The sequence below is a fragment of the Amphibalanus amphitrite genome, unplaced genomic scaffold (genome assembly GCF_019059575.1).
Source record: "Amphibalanus amphitrite isolate SeventyFive unplaced genomic scaffold, NRLGWU_Aamphi_draft 000380F_arrow, whole genome shotgun sequence".
Lineage (NCBI taxonomy): Eukaryota > Metazoa > Arthropoda > Thecostraca > Balanomorpha > Balanidae > Amphibalanus > Amphibalanus amphitrite.
The window spans coordinates 86,620-107,748 of NW_024881874.1; the positions used below are offsets into that span (position 1 = coordinate 86,620).

General features: G+C 50.4%; 1 protein-coding gene across 2 annotated transcripts; it reads left to right on the forward strand.

Moving 5' to 3' along the window:
- The first annotated feature begins 6,311 nt into the window (after window positions 1-6,311).
- LOC122390045 (LIM domain-containing protein jub-like) lies at window positions 6,312-19,198 on the forward strand. Of its 2 annotated transcripts, none has more exons than XM_043382633.1 (9): window positions 6,312-6,366; window positions 12,439-13,827; window positions 14,057-14,287; window positions 15,382-15,472; window positions 16,363-16,532; window positions 16,931-16,993; window positions 17,299-17,429; window positions 17,773-18,022; window positions 18,387-19,198. In XM_043382633.1, exons 2-9 carry the CDS (start codon window positions 12,460-12,462, stop codon window positions 18,444-18,446), a joined length of 2,364 nt encoding a protein of 787 aa, XP_043238568.1. In that variant the 5' UTR covers window positions 6,312-6,366; window positions 12,439-12,459; the 3' UTR covers window positions 18,447-19,198. The 2 variants fall into 2 exon arrangements, with proteins under 2 accessions (XP_043238568.1, XP_043238569.1); XM_043382634.1 differs by having other exon boundaries at window positions 6,313-6,496.
- The last annotated feature ends 1,931 nt before the right edge of the window (window positions 19,199-21,129 follow it).

Sequence of the window (21,129 nt, forward strand, 5' to 3'; positions counted from 1 at the left end):
TTTAGAATCGTCTCGTAAGGACCTTTCGTTTGGTATCGCTTTTGTTTCCGTAGCTCCCTTATTTACGGAGTTAGACAGGGGGTGGGGGCGAAAAACGCCCCTCCCCGGGCTGCGGTGGTTGGGATTACCCCCGGGATCGGCCGGGTTAATTCGGAGATATGGAATTTCAAACTTGCAGTTTTCGGATTCTAAGGGGCTAATGCATTGGTGTGCCCCCTTAGAATTTGTGACGTCGGCGGAGATCTAACGATTTTTAAATCTTTTACTAAAACGTTTGGTAGCACGCGGTGGTATATGCTGCTTTGCGCGCAACAAATGCCGCACTTTCAAATAAAGTCGCTAGGAACAGCGGAGATCCCAAAAAGTAAACAATTGTAAAAGTTTAATATCTTGAAAACCGGTGAATATTTTTCGATGGAATTTGGTAGATATTCGTTTTCGCTCTTTCTGAACCGAGCGACATCACTTTCATGCCAATTCATTAACATTTTTGAAGGTGGGAGGGTCCCTTTAACCTTCGCACTTGTAGGAGGGTGTCGAACAGACCTCCTACCCTCAGTTTTTCGCAAATAACTCGCGCAAAAAGCGGCTGATTGCGACGAAACTTTCAGTACCCTCGAGTTAATCAATATTACGCCTACCCTATAGGTAATTTGTATGACCCTGGCTCAAAAGACCTTTGACTTGTGACCTGTTTTCCGAGACCATGTTTGGCCGGAATCGCGTTTTGGCGTAATTCGAGTAGAGCGCGTTTTATTGTCTTTTTGTGGCTTTAAGCGATCAAACATGTGAAAGGATGTTGATCCCATGGATTCTAGTGGGTATCAAGGTCACGTGAAGGTCAGTCAGGTCACTGACCTTTGATGACCTTTGTTCACTCTTTCGAGTTCTACATGTTTCTGGGGTAGATTTTGGAGTTGATTTCGCATTTAGAAACCGTTTGAACATTTAGGAAGTAGTTTTGGTTCCCTCGTAACATGTGACCTGACCTGACCTGACATGACCTGGCCTAAATGCACGAAAACATCATCTGTGATCAAAACTAACTTGAAATTTGTGATCAGCACCCCGCAAAACCCTATAACAGCTTCACTTTACGAAGCTCTAACAGGTCCCGATTCCCCGACTTTTGAGTTGTTGAACTGTCAACTTTGACAACTTTGTCAACTTAGACTTTTGACCTGTCAACCAATGACCTAGGATATTAAAAGTGGGTATCATCGGCTTCCTCTCGTCACGGGCAACACGCACTTTTTCCGCGAAGCTCTAGCTCGATTAGGGGTTGAACGGCAAAGGGGTCCACGGACCCTCCTCCCCCGTTTACGATAGACGCTGGCAAAACACCAATATGGGCGAGGGTGAAAATACAGCTGCTGTCATAAAAATTCAGCTTGAATCAAAGGTTTCAGCTTGAATCAAAGGCTTGCCAAATTTCAGCTCTCGCAGCTATCAACAAAAATAAATATGTGGAGGCGGCACCCGCCTCCCCCCCCCCTCGGCCACTGCCAGCGAGGTTTTAAGCGTATCATAGACGTTACAAAGCATCATATCAAGATGACACACTCCAGCAGCCATATGCACTGAACAAAAACTTATTACGCACGCTAGTCTATCGGCACCATAGCACATGGTCGAGACTGTCGTCAGCCACGGACGAGCACTCGACCAACCCTCTGAGCCCGTTGACTGCGGGTGACCTTGACATGTCAAGCCTGATCGGCGGCCGGCCGCTGTCGTGCGGTCGTTACACGCGGAGGGGAGGGAGACACAAAGCTCTACGTTATAGCTGACCTCTGACCTTTCCCTGCGCCCTGGTCACTGACCCCGCTCCATGTCGCTGGGCGGTGGCATGGCGGTGGAAACCGGTTCTAGCCTCTACACATGCCACCATTCTAACCCTCCCCTCCCCACGCTACTACGCGGCGTGGAGTACGCTCGTGCGTAACTGGGCGGAGCAAGGGGTCACGCGATACAGGGGCGGAACTGGTTGCCCTCCCGCCCGCCGAGCGACCAACGACTAATACCCTGGAGAACCGTACATACCTACCTACTTACGTACAGGTCTCGCGAGATTAACCCGGCAGTTGCTGGGGTATTTCGCCACCCACCGTTTGCTGGGGGGGGGGGGGCGTTAAACGCCCCCAGCCGATAACTCGAGAACCAATAGGCGCAGCGAAACGCACGAGGCGGCAAACGAAAGAGCGCGACGAGACGCCTCAGATGAGTACTTTAAAGTTGAATTTTGAGGTCACAGGTCGGGTCAAGGTCAGATCAAACACCTGAAATCGGGCTTTCAGTAGCATGGACTTCAGGACTTCGCAATGGGCGCCTCTCGCCATAAACTCTGTCAAAACGGTGCACAATCCATCTTATAAGGCCTACAAGAGTGTCAGCTCCATACAGGGGTCAGTCAAGCATAGGTCAGGGTCAAGGTCAGGTCAACCGGGTAGGCACATATCCCCGAAAATTAAAACTGATATTCGCAGCCTGTGACACATGTTTTTTAGGTGATTTGGGGCGTAGAACACGATGGTGACATTCATTTTATCATATGTGTACGTGTTTGGCTCAAAAAGTTCAATTTAAGAAATTCATGTATCATGGTCACGAAAAATTGCCAAGATTCAGTTCAAGATTTTGGAAAATGCGGAACGATAATCAATAATTGAAGATAGCCATTCGATTGATCATGGTATTGGCAGTCTAATGGCGTTTACGGCATGTCTGTATGTTTATTCTGTGATTTTATATGATTTTTTGAACATATGCCGTTTTTGGGCGAAAACTCAGAAATCATGACGTCACTGAAACCTCGATATCTCAAAAATTTTCCGACCGATTTTTTTGAAACTTTGTCACAATAAACTTCAATCAATTCTCTATAGGTACCCAAAATTTGGCGCGCCTGCGGCGCGCCGTTTTTATGCTATGGCCCGGCAAAAAAAGTGGGGGCGTTTAACGCCCCCCCCAGCAACTCGCGGGTTAAGCGGTAGGTTTTGCACTTTTACATTTCCGGTTATATCTCAGAAACTAATCGATCTACGGTGAAGCCATTTTACACGATCATGGCCGGCTTGTTACCAAACAAGTCGATTGCATCTTCAACACTTAAAAGCTTAAGACGGCGAAGACATGGCCTGAAGTACACTAAATTTTCTAGGTGCAAAACCTACTGCTAATGAACCCGCAAGACCTTCACCTGTACTTAGGACGCGGCGCCGCTATAGCCCGGGATGTATGGTCTAGCCGGCAACAAGTTACCTACGTCTCCTGGACAGTAGGCGACATCCGTCTTGGTATCAGAGAGAAAGGGGCGAATTTTCAAATTTTTGGGCTTTGGCCCCCCAAAATTAAAGAAGCTGATTTTTTAGAAAAAAAAACTAAAAAAATCCCAAAAAATTTCCGAAGTTCGAAAAAACGGAATCCTATGTGATGGTCCCTGCGCTCCAGGGGCGGATCCAGGAAAACTCCAAGGGGAGGGTCATGAATCGAAGTGGTGCCCCTACCTATACCCAAAATTAAAAACTCAACGGATTTCGTCCACTTCATTTTGGTGGTGCCCCCATTTTCAGTTTTTTTCTTTTTTATTTTTAGTCAGTATCTTAACTCTTAGCCACAACCACATTTGCCAATTGTAAGCAAGTATATATGAATGTGCTATGTGTATATATGTTGTGGACGCTGAGTAGTGAGTACTTACCAGGAACGTTATCAGGTAAGCAAATCGTTGTCAGTCCGACGAACTTGACCCTGGCGTCTAAAGGGTCTGTCCTTGACACTTCAGGCTTGTCAGGGGCACCAAAGTCCTTTAAGGGACACCACAAACCTTTCAGGGGCACCTACGGCCTTGTAGGGGCGCCACAGGCCCGCCAGGGGCATCACAGGCCTGCCAGGAAGTAGGGGCACCACAGGTCTAGCAAGTATACACGACAGGCCTGTCAGGGGCACAACGGACCTGTTGGGCCCATCCCATGAGCACCCCTAGGGGCAGGGGCACCACAGTCCTTCCAGGGGCACCGCAGGCCTGTGAGGGGCACCAGCGGCCTAGCAGGGGCACCAGTCAACACAGGCCTGCCAGAGGCACCACAGACCTGCAAGGGGCACCAGAGGTCTGCCAGGAGCACCACCGACCTCGCAGGGGTAACTTGGGCCTGTCAGGGCCCAGGGGCACCACGGGCCTGTCGAGAGGCAGTTCAGGCTTTTCAGGGGCACCATAGTCCTCTCCGGGCGCAGGGGTAGCAGGGGCACCAGAGGCCTGCCAGGGGCACTACAGGCCTAGCAAGGGCACCACTGGTCTATCAGGGGCACCACGAGCCTGTCATAGCCAGGCATCTCAGGCTTGTCAAGGCCCAGGGGCACCACAGGTCTGTGAGGGGCACCAGCGACCTAGCAGGGGCACCAGTCAACACAGGTCTGCCAGGGGCGCCACAGACCTGCCAGGGGCACCACAGACCTGCCAGGGGCACCAGAGGTCTGCCAGGGGCACCACCGGCCTCGCAGGGGCACCTTGGGCCTGTCAGGGGCACCACGGGCCTGCCGAGGGGCACTTCAGACTTTTCAGGGGCACCAGTCCTCTCCGGGCGCAGGGGTACCAGCGGCCTAGCAAGGGCATCAGAGGCCTGCCAGGGGCACCAGCGGCCTAGCAAGGGCACCAGAGGCCTGCCAGGGGCACCACAGGCCTAACAAGGGCACCACGGGCCTGTCAGGGACACCTCAGGCTTGTCAGGGCCCAGGGACACCACAGTCCTTCCAAGGGCACCGCAAGCCTGTCAGAGGCACCAGAGGCCTGCCAGGGGCACCACAGGCCTAGCAAGGGCACCACTGGCCTGTCAGGGGCACCTCAGGCTTGTCAGGGCCCAGGGGCACCACAGTCCTTCCAGGGGCATTACAAGCCTGTCAGGGGCACCAGAGGCCTAGCAAGGGCACCACAGGCCTGCCATGGACACCACAGGCCTGCCAGGGGCACCACCGCCCTTGCAGGGACGCCTCAGGCCTGTCAGGGGCACCACGTGCCTACCGGGGACACTTCAGGCTTGTCAGGGGCGTTACAGTCCTGTCAGGGCCCAGGGGCACCAGGCCCGTGGTGTCCCTGCTAGGCCTGTGGTGCCCCTTGCGGTCCTGTGGTGCCCCTGTCAGGACTGTGATACCCCTGATAGGCCGGTGGTGCCCCTGGCAGGTCTTTGGGCCCCCGGGCCTCAAGGGGGGGGGCCATGACCCATGTGACCCCCCCCCCTTGGATCCGCCCCTGCTGCGCTCTTCTATATGCATACCGAATTTTAGATCGGTACCTCCTTTTTTGGCCAAGTAATAGCGAATGAACACTGTTCAAAATTAATGACGTCAAATTTTTTAATTCAATTTTTTTAGCAATTGATCTAGACCGCGTAGCGCAAAACAAAGACCACCATTAAACTCCCCGTGAGGAGCTGCATCGAACCGATACCCATTATATGTAAAAATATTGACTTTGAAATTTGACCCTAATTTGACCTGACCTTAACATGACCTTGACCTGACCTTAACCAGAACATGATCTAAACTGGCCCCAAAGGCTGCCTGACCCACATAATCGCATTTGGCATATAAAATGGACCATTAAACATGCATCACATCAAATTCACATCAGAGGCGGATCCAGCTCAGAGTTTTTTTTTTTTGGGGGGGGGCAATCCATAACAATTTATCGATTCTTTCCATGCATCGTCCATAGGCGTAATGTTAAAATTATGCCGTTTTAGGGGGGGGGGCAAATGCCCATTTTGCCCCCTGGATCCGCAACTGATTCACATGATATTTTCATATTGTGACCCTCAGTGACCTGACTCTGTGTCTGTGACTCTCTGTGACCTGACGGTGCAATAGGGTGTGTTCGATGAACATTTCCGCTTCGATGATTTTCAATGAAATGCATTCTACTCGATTTTACAACGCATTTCTTGAAATGCCTGTATCCTCTTGACCGATTATTCTTGAAATGTTACGCATTGTACCGAATACATTACCGAATATAGGTGACAAGGCCCTAAATAAAAGGTGGTATCCAAGTACCAATCTTCGCAGTACCTTCGATCCTCATTGCCCAGCACTAAGAGGGGAGTGTCGGTAGTGCGCCGTAATCGGTGATAATTTTGTTTGTTTTGTTTTCTTCTATTTGGACGCCGGTGAAAACAGGGCGCCGGAGGGCATATTAGTCACGTGACATTTGGAACTTCTCCCGCTTTATGGGCCTTCTATATCCCAAACGTCACGTGTAAATTTAACGAACCTTGATCAAATCGCCCCAGGCGCCCTGTTTTCACCGTCGTCCTTCTATTTCGCTACCGCGCGATGCATAGTTGACACGCCGTTGATAGAGTTTGAATATTGGTGAGATTTCTCTTGTTATATATTTTTTGTTGCTATTTTGTATGCTATTTTTTGTTTTTCATGTTTTTAGTCAAATTTTCCTTTGATCAGAGTGTGTTTCCGGGCTTATGGACTCCAGACTTCCTCCATGGTATGGTGGTATTTTGAGGCTGGTGTATATTGGTCTAAGATAAAAAATACTGAAAAACTTATACTTATGATAACAAAAGTAGTCATCTGTATCACGGATACATTTTTCGGATACTTTTTTCACACACATTGGAGCTTATGCTGCTAGATATGGGGCACCGCGAATGGTGCTGGGTCATCACGCTGTGACTGTACTGTACAGCGTACCGCTCACCATCAGCTTTAATAATTGAATGCTGCTTGTCTCTACTGCTGTTTTGAAATATATCTAAACCATAATAATTTTAAGCATTTGATTTACAGAGATTAAATAGAACAAGATGAGTGAGTAGCCACTGGAACTTTTTACTTGTGCTTGACGGATGTGAAGTTTCGGACTCTAGCCCAATTTTGCTAACACAATTGTGCTGACTCAGGCTGTGGGTGTTATTATACATTAAAAAATATACAAAGACTAAGCCATTACTAATCAAATGCTGATGTGAAATTATATCAGCAAGGCTGTCTGATATTATTTTTCACATAAGTGTTTTGCTAGGTATTTTGGTGTGTGGATATAGCAAAAGTTGGTTCGACCATGGCAAAATGATGTCCGTGTGGTATTTGTGCTGGTAGGTTGTTAGGTTGTACTTTGTAGGTGTGTAGACTGTAGAGTGTAGACTGTAGGTTGTAGGCTGGTATAGGTTGAATGTTAGGTTAGTACTTAGTTGTAAGGTTTGGTCAGGCTAAATTGCATTTTTATCTACTCATTCTTCATCTTCACATTTACCAAATTCATGTAACCCAGCTACTCTCCTGCTCTCCATGTGGAGTGTGCAGTATCTCCCTTCATTGTGTAAACTCAGCCAAATTAAGTACTGTCTTTGTTCTGAGGATTCACTTGAAGTCTTGAAGTCTTGAAGTCTTGAAGTCTTGTATATGCGGAAGAAGGCGTACTGCCTGTAACTTCCATTACTCCTTACTGATTGAGTGGGTATATGGCAGGTCTGGGTGAGGATGATCGTGGGATAATTCAAGGTTATAATGCTTGTCATCCAGTTCCTCGATTCGGTGGCGTTTACTCCAATTTAAGCCTCTCACTCTTCAAAAACTCGTCCACTCTTCTTTTAAACAGCAAAGTTGATTTTGACCTCACAATTTTCTCTGGAAGGCTATTCCATAAGTTACATGCCCGATGTGTGAGGAAAGACCTTCTTACTCGTTTCTTTACACTAACTTTTGCGATCCGTAACGTGTGTCCTCTTGTATGTCTTGCTTCTGGTTTAAATTGCAACATATCAGCTTCCGTCTTGAGTTTCCCAGTAATAAGTTTATACAATGTTATTAGGTCACCGCGCGTTCTTCTGTACTTGAGTGTAGGTAAGTTCAGTTCTGTCAGCCTTTCTTGGTATGGGACATTGCTCAAACCTGGGACCATTTTTGTGAATCGTCTCTGCGTTTTCTCCAGTAAGTCTTGGTCTCCTTTGAAGGTAGGTCCCCACACACAGTTGCCATACTCAAGTACAGGTCGTATTAGTGTTCGATACAATTTAGAAATCATGTCCTTGTTCAAGTAAGTGAAACTCCGCTTGATAATTGCATGAAGCATCTTGCACTTCTTTGCGACTCTTGCAGCATGCACATGGAACTTCAAATCGTTATCCATCGTTACCCCTAAATCTCTCTCAGAAGTGCTTTCCCTGAGTTGCACTTGGCCCAGTGTATACTTATGAAGTGGGTTTTTTGGCCCGAGATGCATTACTGAGCACTTGTCGAGATTCAATGGTAGCTGCCAGTATTGTGTCCATGCCAGGATGTTATCAAGGTCCAGCTGTAGGTTCCTACTGTCCTGGTAAGAAGTAACTGGGTGGAAAATCTTTGCATCGTCTGCAAACAATCGAATGGTGCTTGATTCCATCACCTCAGGCAAGTCGTTTATATAGAGCAGGAAACACAAAGGTCCCAGTACAGTACCTTGTGGGATTCCACTTGTGACGTCCACCCAATCAGACATAATACCGTTCACAGAGACACTTTGTTTTCTTCCACAGAGAAACCCTTCGAGCCATTTAACGACTTTTGGTCCTAGCCCATACGCACCAAGCTTCTTCAATAGTCGTTGGTGCGGGACCGCGTCAAAGGCTTTCTTGAAATCAGTGTAAATGACGTCTACTGGCTGACCTTGTTCTAGATACTTTGTCCACAGATTCATACAAGACAACAACTGTGATTCACACGACTTCCCTGGGACAAAACCATATTGAAAATCTGAGAGTAGTGATTGATCTAGCAGGTGTGCCATTATAGCTTGTTTTACAATACCCTCCATGACCTTTGAAACAACACTCGTAAGGCTTACGGGTCTATAGTTACCAACTTCGTGGCGGTCTCCTTTCTTAAATATTGGTTTAACCAGAGCCATTTTCCAGTCGTTTGGCAGTTGTCCCGAGTCGAGTGACTTTTGGAATAATATCCTAAAAGGTTTACATAGAGCTTGTGCAGTTCCCTTCAGGAATTGGGAATGAATTCCATCAATACCGGAGGCCTTGCCCGGTTTCAGATCTTCTAGCCTCTTCTTGATGTCTTCACTTTTAATATTGATGTCTTCAAGGACACTCCCATATGGTCTGGTGTCTAGTGTTGGCATGTCCTGCAGGTTCTCCTTTGTGTACACACTTTGGAAGAATGCATTCAAGGCTTCACATTTTTGTCGGTCTGTTTGAGCAATTCTCCCATCGTCCAGTTTCAGTGTCTCTACAGAAGGTTTAACCTTTAGAGACTTGTTCACATATTTCCAGAAGGACTTCTTGTTGGTTTTCATGGCGCTTACTATTTTGTTTTCCATCTCAAACTTAAGCTTCCTTGTCAATGTTCTTAGCTGGTTCCTGAGTTTGGCAAAATTTCTGAAGTCAGAGTCTTGTCTGGTAATACAATATTTTTCCCATAACCTCTCTTTCTTTCTACGGAGAGAAAGAGCCTCTTGGTTCATATATGATTGAAGCTTCTTTCTTCTACGTTTTATTTTAACTTCATCCTGGATGATGTTTCTTATAGCTTCAGTTATTGTACCCCATGCCTGCTGTACGGTTTGCATAGATATCTTCTCATCAAGTTTGTAACATTGTAGTCTAGCATTAATCCTGTTGAAGTCCGCATGCTTCCAGTCTTGGTAGAAGTGTTTATGTTCCCGTGTCTCAGGCTTTTGACAAACTGCTGAAAAGTGAATAGAAATGTGATCACTTTGTCCAAGTCCCGGAAGGAATTTCACATCTTGAATTATGTCTTCCTCGTTTGTAAAAACCAAATCTAATATTTGTGGAGTCTGGCCTTGCCTGTACCTTGTAGGCTCAAGGATGTGCTGGAAAAGGAGGCAGTCCCTGATGCCCTGAAGGAAGGCTTCCACGTCAGGGGGAGCTCCTGGGAGGCTCCTCTCACACCTCCAATCAATATCTCTGATGTTAAAGTCTCCGCACAGTATCAAGCACGGAGGATTCATTTTGACAGCTTCCTTCATAATTGATACAATTGCTGGAACAGATTCATTTAATGTCAGTGACGGACTCCGGTAAAGTGCACCGAGCAATGCATAATCATGTTGGCCAATCAGAATCTTCACCCAGAGCTGGTCCCGGTAAAACCCAAAGCTTTTCACTGCTTGGGCTTCAAGGTAATCCTTAACGTAGATGACTATACCTCGCCCCTGAGGAGCTTGCCCACAGAGATCACAGTCAAAGTTGAGGTGTTCTGTATATCCGTCTACATGAAGACATACTTGTGGTATGGGGTTTGCCTGTGCTTTGGGAATAGCCTCTGTAACAATTATGACATCAGGTTCGCGTTCGTGAATATGCACTTTTAGATCAGTCATCTTATTCAGCAATTGGTCCGCATTTGTGTAATAAACCTTGAGCCTTCTAGCTGATGAGTCTGTCATTTTCCTTTTCACAACTCTTCTTCCCGGATCATGTCAGTATGATACAGTGCTGGATGACCTTAGACCAGGTCTATCTTCCCTTCTGATGACTCTGTTCTTGTGAATTATCACATCTTCACCTGCTTCCCTGCGTTCTTTCAACTGTTTTCTAAGATTCTTATCCCTTAATTGCTCAGCTGGTGACAGATCTGGAGCTATGTATATTTTTTCAAACCTGCTTCCTGCATTTCGAAGTTTCTTCGCCATCTTCAGCAGTTCCCATTTCTCGCCCTCGTCCCGAAGTGTTACTACTATGAGCCTATCTTTGTCTTCCTTGCGCCTTCCAACTCGAACCACCTTCTCTGGATGGATTATCATCTTTAATCCCTGCTTCATAAGCTCCTTCACATTATCAAGGTCTTTGGAAGCTTGTTCGTCCAAGGGAAGTTCAATGTTTTGCTCAGGTACATTGAAGACCACGATGTTTCGCCTTCTCTTGTCTTGTTCGAGACAGTCTACAAATGTACTTCGTAGCTCTTTGGTCTGTTCAGTTGGTTTGGATGTGTTTTCTTTCTCTAGCTTGTCGGTGAGTTGCTTGACTATGTCCGCATACGACACACTTTCCTCCTGATTTCCTTCACAGATTTATTGAAGGAGCTACCTGTATTTAATTTGAATAACCTACTGCCACTTTGGGCAAAATAACTTGGAAAAGTTATGCATGCAATATCCAAACATGCTACCAGTCATTTCTTTATTTTTCTTACCAGATTAAGAAACTTATTTGAACTTGCATGAATGTTGTTGGCATTAGTATGTCATCTGCTTACATCACAATGGTGAGATAATGGTATCACACTTTGTCACACCTATCTCACGACTCACACCTTAGCTTGCCTTTCTTTAGAAATCAACAACACTGCTGTAGCCATTGATCTTCAATGCCATACCCATAATAATTTATTAATATTTACAGTTTTGCCAACCCTTGTTCAAAGTTTCAAATTATTCTGATTCTCATGTCACTTTAGCTTTTATTTGGCAGGCAAGTACATTGAATGAATTTGGCAAGGTTTGTTTCATATTGAAGCATAATATTGCACTGAGTGACTGGCTTTGAATCAGTAGTTATCAGAAGGAATATGTCCTGGCTCTTGTACTAAAGCCAGTCCTTAATACTGAAACCTAGTATTGTTACACAAATAACTTAAGCATTGGGGCAGTACAACTACCTGCCGTGCTCCAACAATGAAATCACAATTTCTCTGCTTCCTCAACAGAAAGTCTGAGATGCATGTGACTGTCATTAGGTATTATTGTATGGCTGAGGCCAAGTAATCTATTATTAAATTGGTAGACAACCACACATCACCCTCACCACAACACCAGATAGAACCTGGCTGTTGCCTGAAGATAAATTTTCTCCATTATACTCATGACAATATGGTCATTGGTCAATTTGTTTCCATTATTATACACATGACAAAATGTAAATTATGCCAGACAATATATTATGTATATCTGCCTACTTATGGTCACTTTGTATACTCATCCTCTACAATTGTTCTGTCTTAATTTCAATTTCTGGCTGAATTTTAGATACCTTGAACTTTGAAGGTTATTAATCACCTAATATGGACAAATCTAACTCTCAATGGTATCCTCAATGGGATGCTGTCATTTAATAAAACTGCCATATGTGACAAAAGCAGTTTCATGGCATAACATGGTTTCATTTCATGGTTAACATTTCATGGTTAAATGTAAATTATTTGATGCCTTATAGCATGAGATTTTGTGTAAATTGGTTTCATGAAAATATGAGCAACTACATGTAAAGGTGGTGGAAAGGCTGGTAAATTATGCTACCTTAGTAGTTCATATTTATGTGTTTAAACGTTATTCAGGAAATGGCTTATTGGTGACTAGCATCAGCATAGAATAATCACATCTTATCACACCTTTTCAGTCAATATAGGTCAATATCCGGCATACCTATGTGACTGTTATTTGTGTTTTATGCTGATCTGGGTTGTGCCTTGCTTCGACAGCCGGCGGCGGCCGCTTTAGCCATGGACCGAACCACGATCAAGCTGATGCAGGAGATGTCCCGGCTGAAGGCGGGCGGTCAGCAGTCGGCGGCCGGCCGCGGCGGATCGGCCACCTCGCCCACGGCCAACGGAGCCGGCGCCGGCGGCGCTGCCGGCCGACTGGGCTCCGGCCCGCTCAGCTACAGCCTGTCCAGCTCTCGGACGGGCACCCTGGACACGGGACAGAAGCCGGGAGTGGACGCTGGCGGCGGCACCTCCTCGGCGGCCAGCGGCGCCGCCACCGCCGCCACGCCCGTGTTCACCGTCAGCCGCCAGAGCGTCATCGCCGCCAGCCGGTACGCCACGCCCAAACAGCTCGACACCTACTCGAACGGCGCCGCCACGCCGCCGCCGCCGCCCAATTATAGCGCCCACATGCGCCAGAAGCAGGCCGGTGGTAGTGCGGCGGCCACCGCGGCGCCGGTGACCGGCGGCGGCCTGTACGCCGGCCGCGCGCCCTACGAGCCGCCGCCGCCCTACATCCACGGCGCGCCCACAGCCGTGGCCTCCATCCAGTCGAGTCCGCGCAGCTCGGTCAGCGGCGGCAGCCACGAGGGGGTGATCTACGAGAACGTGGCCGGCCGGCCGCGGCCGCCGGACGGCTCGCGTCGCTCCAGCCTCAGCTCGCAGGAGTCGTACCCGCGCACCGACCCGTACGGTGTTGTGTCGGCCGCCGCCGCGCCGCCGCCAGCCCGCTCCGACTCGTACGCGACTGCTGGCGGCCGGGCCGGCGCGCCGGCGGACCCGTACGGCGGTCAGCCGCGCGGCTCGATCGGTCTGGACGGCTACACGGCCGGTCTGGGCGGCTCGCGCGGCGCGCTGCCGGCCACCGTGGCGGCCTATTCGTCCTCCTCCCCCCTGCCGACCTCGCTGCCCGACCCGTACGCAGTGACGCCGACGTCGCGCGGCACGCCGGTGCACCAGCCGTACTCGGCGGCGGCCAGCGGCGCCGGCTCGTTCCCCGAGCCGTACTCGGTATCGCCCATGTCGCGTCCGGCGACCGCGTCTCTCAGCCGCGCCACTCCCACCGGTGAGCCGTACCAGTCGGGCTCGGCGCGCTCCACACCGGCGGCCGAGCTGTACCAGACGCAGGGCCGGCCGGCGCCGCCGCTCGACTGCCACTCGCCAGTGACGGTGGACGCCGGCCGGCCGCGGCTGGCGGCGCCGCAGGAGCGGTACGCGCCCGGCGCGCTGACCGACACCTACCAGCCGGGGCGGGAGGGCTCGGCAGCCGGCGACCGGTACCTGCAGCTGCTCCAGCAGCAGCAGCAGCAGCAGAGGCAGCAACAACAACAACAGCAACAGCAGCGGCCGCCGCTCTACGAAAACGTCGGAGCCAACTCTGGGAAGGTGAGGCTGCTGCGAGCTAACAGAATCGTTTGACGATTGGTTTTGCACAGTGGCTATTTCCATCTGTTTTCAATTAATTTGAAATGACAATGTTTCGAATGGTAGTAGGCTTTTGGTAATTGATGTCTTGTCTTCTTGATTGATTGATGTCATGTGGTTTGGGAACTGAATTATTGCCGGTCTTTGCTCGGAAGCCCGTGTCTGACCATTGCGCCACCATCTCCGCCAGGTGTACATGCGTGAGTCGTCTCAGCCGGTGTCCCAGGTACCGGCGGTGTCCACGCCTCCGCCGCCGTACCCCGGTCAGCGCCGCGCCGAGCCGCAGCCGCAGCAGGCGCCGGCCGGCCGCGGCGACCCGCCCACCTACGCCAACCTGCCGCCCGGCCCCGGCGCGCGCACCGAGAGCCCGGCCGGCCGCAGCGGCCTGCTGCCCTACCAGGTCACGCCGCCCAAGTCGCAGGTCAGGAGCGTTGATACATCTTCAAGGGATGTACTCTGGGTCTGGGTGTTAGCACTGTTTTTGGGCTAGGTGTGCGGCAAACGTACTAACTATGACAGGACCAAGCTTTGCTGTGGCCAAGAAACGTTTCTGCTTTGCATACCTATTATAAAGCAATATATCTGCTCTTGAATATTCAATATCTGATAAAAAGACGACTACCTTTTCGAGTGTTTTTGATGGCACGCCACTTGTATCTGTGATTAGTCCTCAACTGGCACGTTGGTTGACGGCTGTAGATTACAGACATAACCAGACAGCTGCACTGGTTTTCAGTCGAGTAGTTGAGTTCACGCCGTTCACGTGTCGAGTTCACGCCCTTCACATGTCGAGCTCACAGTGTCACAAAATTTTATTAATGCTTGGGTGTTAGAGGGGAAAATTCCTCTAAAAAAAAGGGATGAGGGTGGTATATTCTTGATCAGGTTAGCCCCCCCCCCCCCCGAAAATAAAGAACAGAAGAAGGAAAAATTGCACACTTTTCTGTACAATGGTAGAATCTGATGCGATCATGCAAGCAGATGCTCTTTCATGAGTGGTAAATTGCTCTTGAAAGTTGGAGGTGGGAGTGGAAAATTATTTTCATTTGGATGTCTTGTTCCACCCAAATTGACAAATTTTGGGACACTGCGAGCTCAGCCGTTCACGTGTCGAGTTCACGCCGTTCGAAGTTGGAATTCCGAAATATGGCATTTTCGCGGACGCCAGCAAATTCGGCAGCCGCTACTTCAAGGGTAAAATCGCCAAGCCGTTTCCCGAGTACCCGCTGCACTGTCTGCAGGGCATCTGGGGCAGCGCCTTCACGATCCTGTTCAAACGACTTGTCGACATGGAGGAAAACGATCAGCCACAGTCTCCGGGACAGGCCGCCGAAATTCAGAACCCTCGAGTAGTTGGCTCGGGTTTAATGTTTCCTATTGCCGTTATGAAATTAGCTCGCTGACGATTCGTTCAATACTTTCAGCAGAGATAAGCTGGTACCATAGACCGCGATATTCTATGGCTGTACTGTCCCTTCCACCTCCCGTTAACTGAGTCGCTCCCTGTGTGTGCAGGGTCCCTCGGAGGCGGAAAAGAAGCTGGATGAGCTCACCCGGCAGCTGGAGGAAGAGCTGGAGGGAGGGGAAGAGGAGGGCGAGTACTTTGGTGAGTCGGTCACCGAGCTGGGTGGAATAGTTAGAACGGGGACACAGTCCGCTTGATATCCTTATAGTAGTGCGTCGTCTTAACACTTGCATCATGACGTCTCAAAGAAAGAAAATGTTTTTACTGTTCATTAGAAAACCATTGAAGGCTTTTTCCTTGTCAAGTCTTTTGTATCATCCATGTTGATAGTCATTAGTCCTTTTCATTTTAATCCTTCATGACAGGATTGCCAGATCATAATACCATTGTTGTTAGACATCGTCATTCGTCACCATCAGTTGTACACCTTGCTCTGCCGTATCCTCACCGACCCATCTTCGTCATTCCAGTATCCCAGTCTGTATTCCTGAACCGCCCCATCCGCTCCGATCTGAAGCTGTGCCAAACCCGTGGTGCCGGCCGCTGCTGGTCCCTAGTCAGAGGGACCTCGGCTGGTTGGTGAGTGGTGCACACTGCCTATCGCCGCGCTATCACGGGTTTGTGTGCATACCTGCCACCTGCCGATAGCGCGGTCTTTGTTTGCTGGTCCATTTAATCCGTCAGGGGGTGTCGGCTCTCGCAACTATACCCACTATCGAACTAGCTATAGTAGGCTGCTGTAATAAACCTTTGTCATTAACTCTTGCAATCACAGCACTAGTCACAAGCTAGCTCGATATATTTAGATGTGCTTACTTTATTTAATTGGAGTAATCTACTTATGCCATCGACTTGTCCATTCTAGTTTTTCATCGTCTCGTGACGCGTCCTTCCCATCACACCCGCCTCAAAGGTTCACAATGCTGCCTTCATCCCTCGCTCTGTCGTCTCTGTCCGTTCCCTCTGCGATCCTCCCCCGCTGCTCGGTCGGCCGAGTCCTCTATCCTCTGACCGTCCCCTCCCCTCCCCAGGTATGTGCTACACGTGTGGCGAAAAGGTGACAGGCGCCGGCCAGGCCTGCCAGGCCATGGGCAATCTGTACCACACCAACTGCTTTGTGTGCTGCTCCTGTGGCCGGGCGCTGCGCGGCCGGGCCTTCTACAATGTGCACGGCAAGGTCTACTGCGAGGAGGATTACTTGGTGAGAGACCAGGGTAGAAGGGAGAGCGGGGTGGCGATTGATGGAGTGGGATGACCGTTTGGGGAGGAACTCACGACTGTTGTGTGGATAGGTGCAGAATAGGGTAGCTTGTGCCGGTGAAAAAAAGTTGGTTGGAAGAAAGATAAAATGCACGTCTGTATCTTGATGTGAAGCTACAGCTGCCTTTTCCCATCAGCTTGTTGTGATATGAGTGAAATAAGTGAATTGCGGAGCGATTGTCAAATACCCACAGAAGATATGCAGAATATGTAGATCTCATGACTAAGAAATTCAGTTCGAGTCGACTCAATGCCCTAAATCGTCCTTTCTTTTGTTCAGCTCTTTCCACGTTTATCGTTGACTGACGTGCCGTCCCCCTTCTGTCTTTCCGCCGCCAGTACTCTGGCTTCCAGCAGACAGCCGAGAAGTGCGCAATCTGCGGGCACCTCATCATGGAAATGGTCAGTACTGCCCAGTGGTGTCCGTAATCAGACGGTCACTACAGCGCACATGCTGGTTGTCACTAGTCAGTAGTGTGTAACGTTATAGACTGGAGGCGTTCTGGCAGCGTGAATTGTGCTCTAGTCTGTCTAGTTACTGTTAGAGGAGAGGGACGGAAATCATTACCGCGTGTCCGTTCTCTGTATTCATCCGCTGTTTTTTTGTATTGTATTGAACAATCATGAGCGATCCTTATTCTGAAAGTGCGTGGCGATTACTGTTTCCCCTCACCGACACGTGCTGTTTCCACCCTTCTCACGGTCAGATTCTGCACGCGATGGGCAAATCGTACCACCCAGGCTGCTTCCGCTGCTGCGTCTGCAACGAGTGTCTGGATGGCGTACCGTTCACCATCGACGTCGACAACAAGATCTACTGCGTCAACGACTACCACAGGCGAGTCGGAGGGCCGACCTGGATGGGTCCAGGGAGGGTTCGCAGAATGGACGAGCCTCCTCAGAGGGTTCGCAAAACATACTGGTCCAAAACTGGGTCATGGAATGGCATTGTGGATGGTGAACAATGTTTGTGTGCGATGTGTCATGCTCTAGAACCCAAATAATTTCGGGTGTGATGCGGTATTTTACTATGTCTATTGGTGGCTCAGACCTGTTTGTGTCATGATGTAGAGAGCAATGCTGATGATGTCCGTTCAGTGTTCACCGAGTACTTAGCGAAAGGAACCCAAACCATCATCATCACTATTCCGCGATTAACATTCCCCACGCGCTTTTGACAGGATGTTTGCGCCCAAGTGCGCCGCCTGCGGTAAGAGCATCACGCCGGTGGAGGGCACGGAGGAGACTGTTCGCGTGGTGAGCATGGACCGCGACTTCCACGTGGACTGCTACATCTGCGAGATGTGCGGCCTGCAGCTGACGGACGAGCCCGAGCAGCGCTGCTACCCGCTGGACGAGGCGCTGCTCTGCCGGCGCTGCCACCTGCTGCGGCTGGCACAGCTCGGCAGGACGTCCACCAGCCACATGCAGGTCAGGCAGCGGGGAGGGGAGGGCAGACAGCTCGGAGGGTAGGAGTCAGGTGGTGGAGAGGGAGAGGGTAGACGTTTGGGGAGGGGGAGGGTAGGGACCAGACGGCTGAAGAAAGTAGGGATTGAGGAGATACGTGGTGTGTAACAGGAAAACTAAGAGGAACGTTTTATTTTGCTAATTTTTCTGCCCTGATCGTCAATTGGTATGAATATGTTCAACACTCTTGCTATTTTCACTTGTCGCATGTGTTTGCCATTCTTTTTTCGTTCATCTTCCGGTCCATGTTTGTCACATACGTCATGCACTCACCACCCACCCACTACATCCAGTTCATTGTCTGACCCCTCTCCACCCTGTCCCACAGAGCGTCGACTACCAGCGTACCGATACCGGCGAGCCCACCTGGTACTACGCCTCGTCCTAGACGGCTGGGACGGCGGCGGCCCCGACCCGCCCTCCCTCGTCACCGCTCAGTCCGCCGTGCCGATCAACCCGACCCGACCCGACCCGACCCGACCCGGCGCCGGTGCCCGTGATAGTGGCTCCCGGCTGACCAGCTACAACATTCCACAGCGAGGGCATTTACTTACTCCCCGGCAAGAGACGAACATTTTCCGCGAATTTCGAGCGGTGGTATTTTTGCTCGATACAATGCCGCGCGCGTGCGCCGTCCCAGTGGGCACTTGTATTTTCCAGAGCGCGTTTTTTATATATATAGCGCGGAGCGCGGCCTGCCTTTCTGTTGCTGCTATTGTGTTGTCGAAGGTGCAATGTCGGAGGTTTGCTATCGAGTGTGCTGCACGTGCGAGCAGGATCTCGGAGCTGGAGCCAATGTGCCAGATCGTGTGACTGGGAGACCGCCGGTGTGTGTATGTGTGTGTGACTGAGAACCATTTCCCGTGAGTGTGTCGCTGCGATCGGGAGCCTGCGCGGCGAACTGCCGCCGGCTCAATGTGATATGACTTGGAGCGGGCGTGTGACGGTTTGGCCGCCGGGTGGGACGCCCGGCGGGTAGCCGATCCGCCAGTGTGGGCCCGTGCTCGCGGCGCGCGCAGTGTTGCTCAATGGCGGCGCGCGGTACTAACCTCGCTCTGAACGGCCGCGCGGGAGCGGCGAGCGCGCGCTCCGCGGCGGCTCTGTCTAATATACTCGTCCCGCCGGGACACCAGCCTGCCAGCGGACTCTGAGGGGCGCGCTCCGTCTGTGGAGAGCGGGGTGCACTACCGGGGAACAGGGCGTCCCGCCGAGACACCAGCCTGCCAGCGGCCTCTGTGGAGAGCGAGACACTACCGGGGAACGGGGCGTCTCACCGGGACACCAGTCTGCCAGCGGCCTCTGAGGGGCGCGCTCCGTCCGCGGAGAGCGGGGTGCGCTACCGTACTGACGACTCTGCTGGAGTGGGGTCACACGAACCGGCGGTGGAACCCTGCAGTCTAGTTGATTGGTGCCGGCTCACGATCGAAGCATCATGCATCCCTAAAGATGCTTAAACTGGCCTTAGCTACAAATCCGGTCAATCTTGTCACCTTTGGCTGCTGGGAACGCATTGCATAAAATGATGTTGCGTGGCATTATTTCTAAGGTAATGCCATAACAGCTGACGTTTTTAAAAGCTCCAGTCCAGTGTTCGCCATGGGCTGGGCCAGCCCAATGGGCCATGGGCTGGGCTGGGCTACGGGCTGGGCTGGGCCCTCAAATATGAAGGATCAATGGGCTGTGGATGGGCTGGGCCAAAAACTGTTAAGTGGAGTCAGGGGCTTGCAACTGAGACAAAAACTTTAACTATATAGTTTATTACTGTGCAAGACTTAAAAACGAGTTTATAAAGCACGCATGCAATGTGCATTGTCCATGCTGCTAGCAAAACATTGTTCCTTTGGGTACTTGTGTGGTGTCAATAATTTTAATCTATTCATTTTTGACAGGCTGGGCCGGGCTGGGCTTTGACGCTTTTACCATGAATGGGCTCGGGCTGGGCCGGGCTGTGAACCAATGGGCCTGGGCTGGGCTGGACTGGGATTTTGCGGCCCGTGGCGAACACTGCTCCAGTCTGGGATAACAGTAGCCGTACCTAATGCTTTGAGAGGGACGCGGGTGCCACCGACAACAGACGCCGACCCAGGTAATGCCGCAGTCTACTGGACGTGACTCGTGGTGACTAGGCGGCGTGCCGTAACGCTGTTACATATACTCGTAGTTATTTCTGCCGGCCTCAATCACCGATAGGTAAACCTCTAAATATAAGGTCGATGGTAGTACTAGTGAGGACGGCAATGGTACGATACTGCGGAAAATGGAATGGTGCAGCCCAGTGCCCACCATACGCTATGCGAGTGTTGTATCAGTTATCACACCGCACCAGCATCAAACGGCATCGAAACGGGGTGCTATGCAGTGGAGCTTCATCCGCTGGATGAAGCGAAAATCACGAAAGACTATATGAGACGGGTCTGCGAGATTTGAATTGCCGAGTAGCGTCGCTGGACCTTCGTGCTTAGCAGGCGGATAGGTAGCAGCATATAACTGCAGGTCATACTGCAGCGCGGCATGCACCAAGCGTTAGGTGAGGGACATTACCGACTGGAATATGAACTATGTTGTACTGCGGCACAGCATGCATCAGGCGTAAACTGAGTGACATCTACCGGCTGGAGTATGAACTACAGTGCGCTGCGGCACAGCATGCATCAGGAGTTCAGTGAGTGACATCTACCGGCTAGAATATAAACTAACTACATTGTACTGCGGCACAGCATGCATCAGGCGTTCAGTGAGTGCCATCTACCGGCTAGAATATAAACTAACTACATTGTACTGCGGCACAGCATGCATCAGGCGTTCAGTGAGTGCCATCTACCGGCTGGAATATGAGCTACATTGTACTGCGGTACAGCATGCGTCAGGCGTTAAAGGGACAAATGAGTGCCACCTATCGGCTGGAGTATGAGCTACAGTGCGCTGCGGCACAGCATACGTCAGGCGTTAGGCAAATGACATCTATTGGCGGGAATATGAATTACATTTTACTGTTTCATAGCATGCATCAGGCATTGCGTGAATGGAAATATACCTATCAGTTGGAATATGAACGACATTGTGCTGCGGGC

Excerpts from the sequence above, each read along its gene's own strand:
- LOC122390045 (XM_043382634.1), top strand. Across the intron at positions 13,828-14,056 it reads TCGGAGCCAACTCTGGGAAG|GTGTACATGCGTGAGTCGTC; the intron begins GTGAGGCTGCTG and ends CATCTCCGCCAG. Across the intron at positions 18,023-18,386 it reads CGTCCACCAGCCACATGCAG|AGCGTCGACTACCAGCGTAC; the intron begins GTCAGGCAGCGG and ends CCTGTCCCACAG.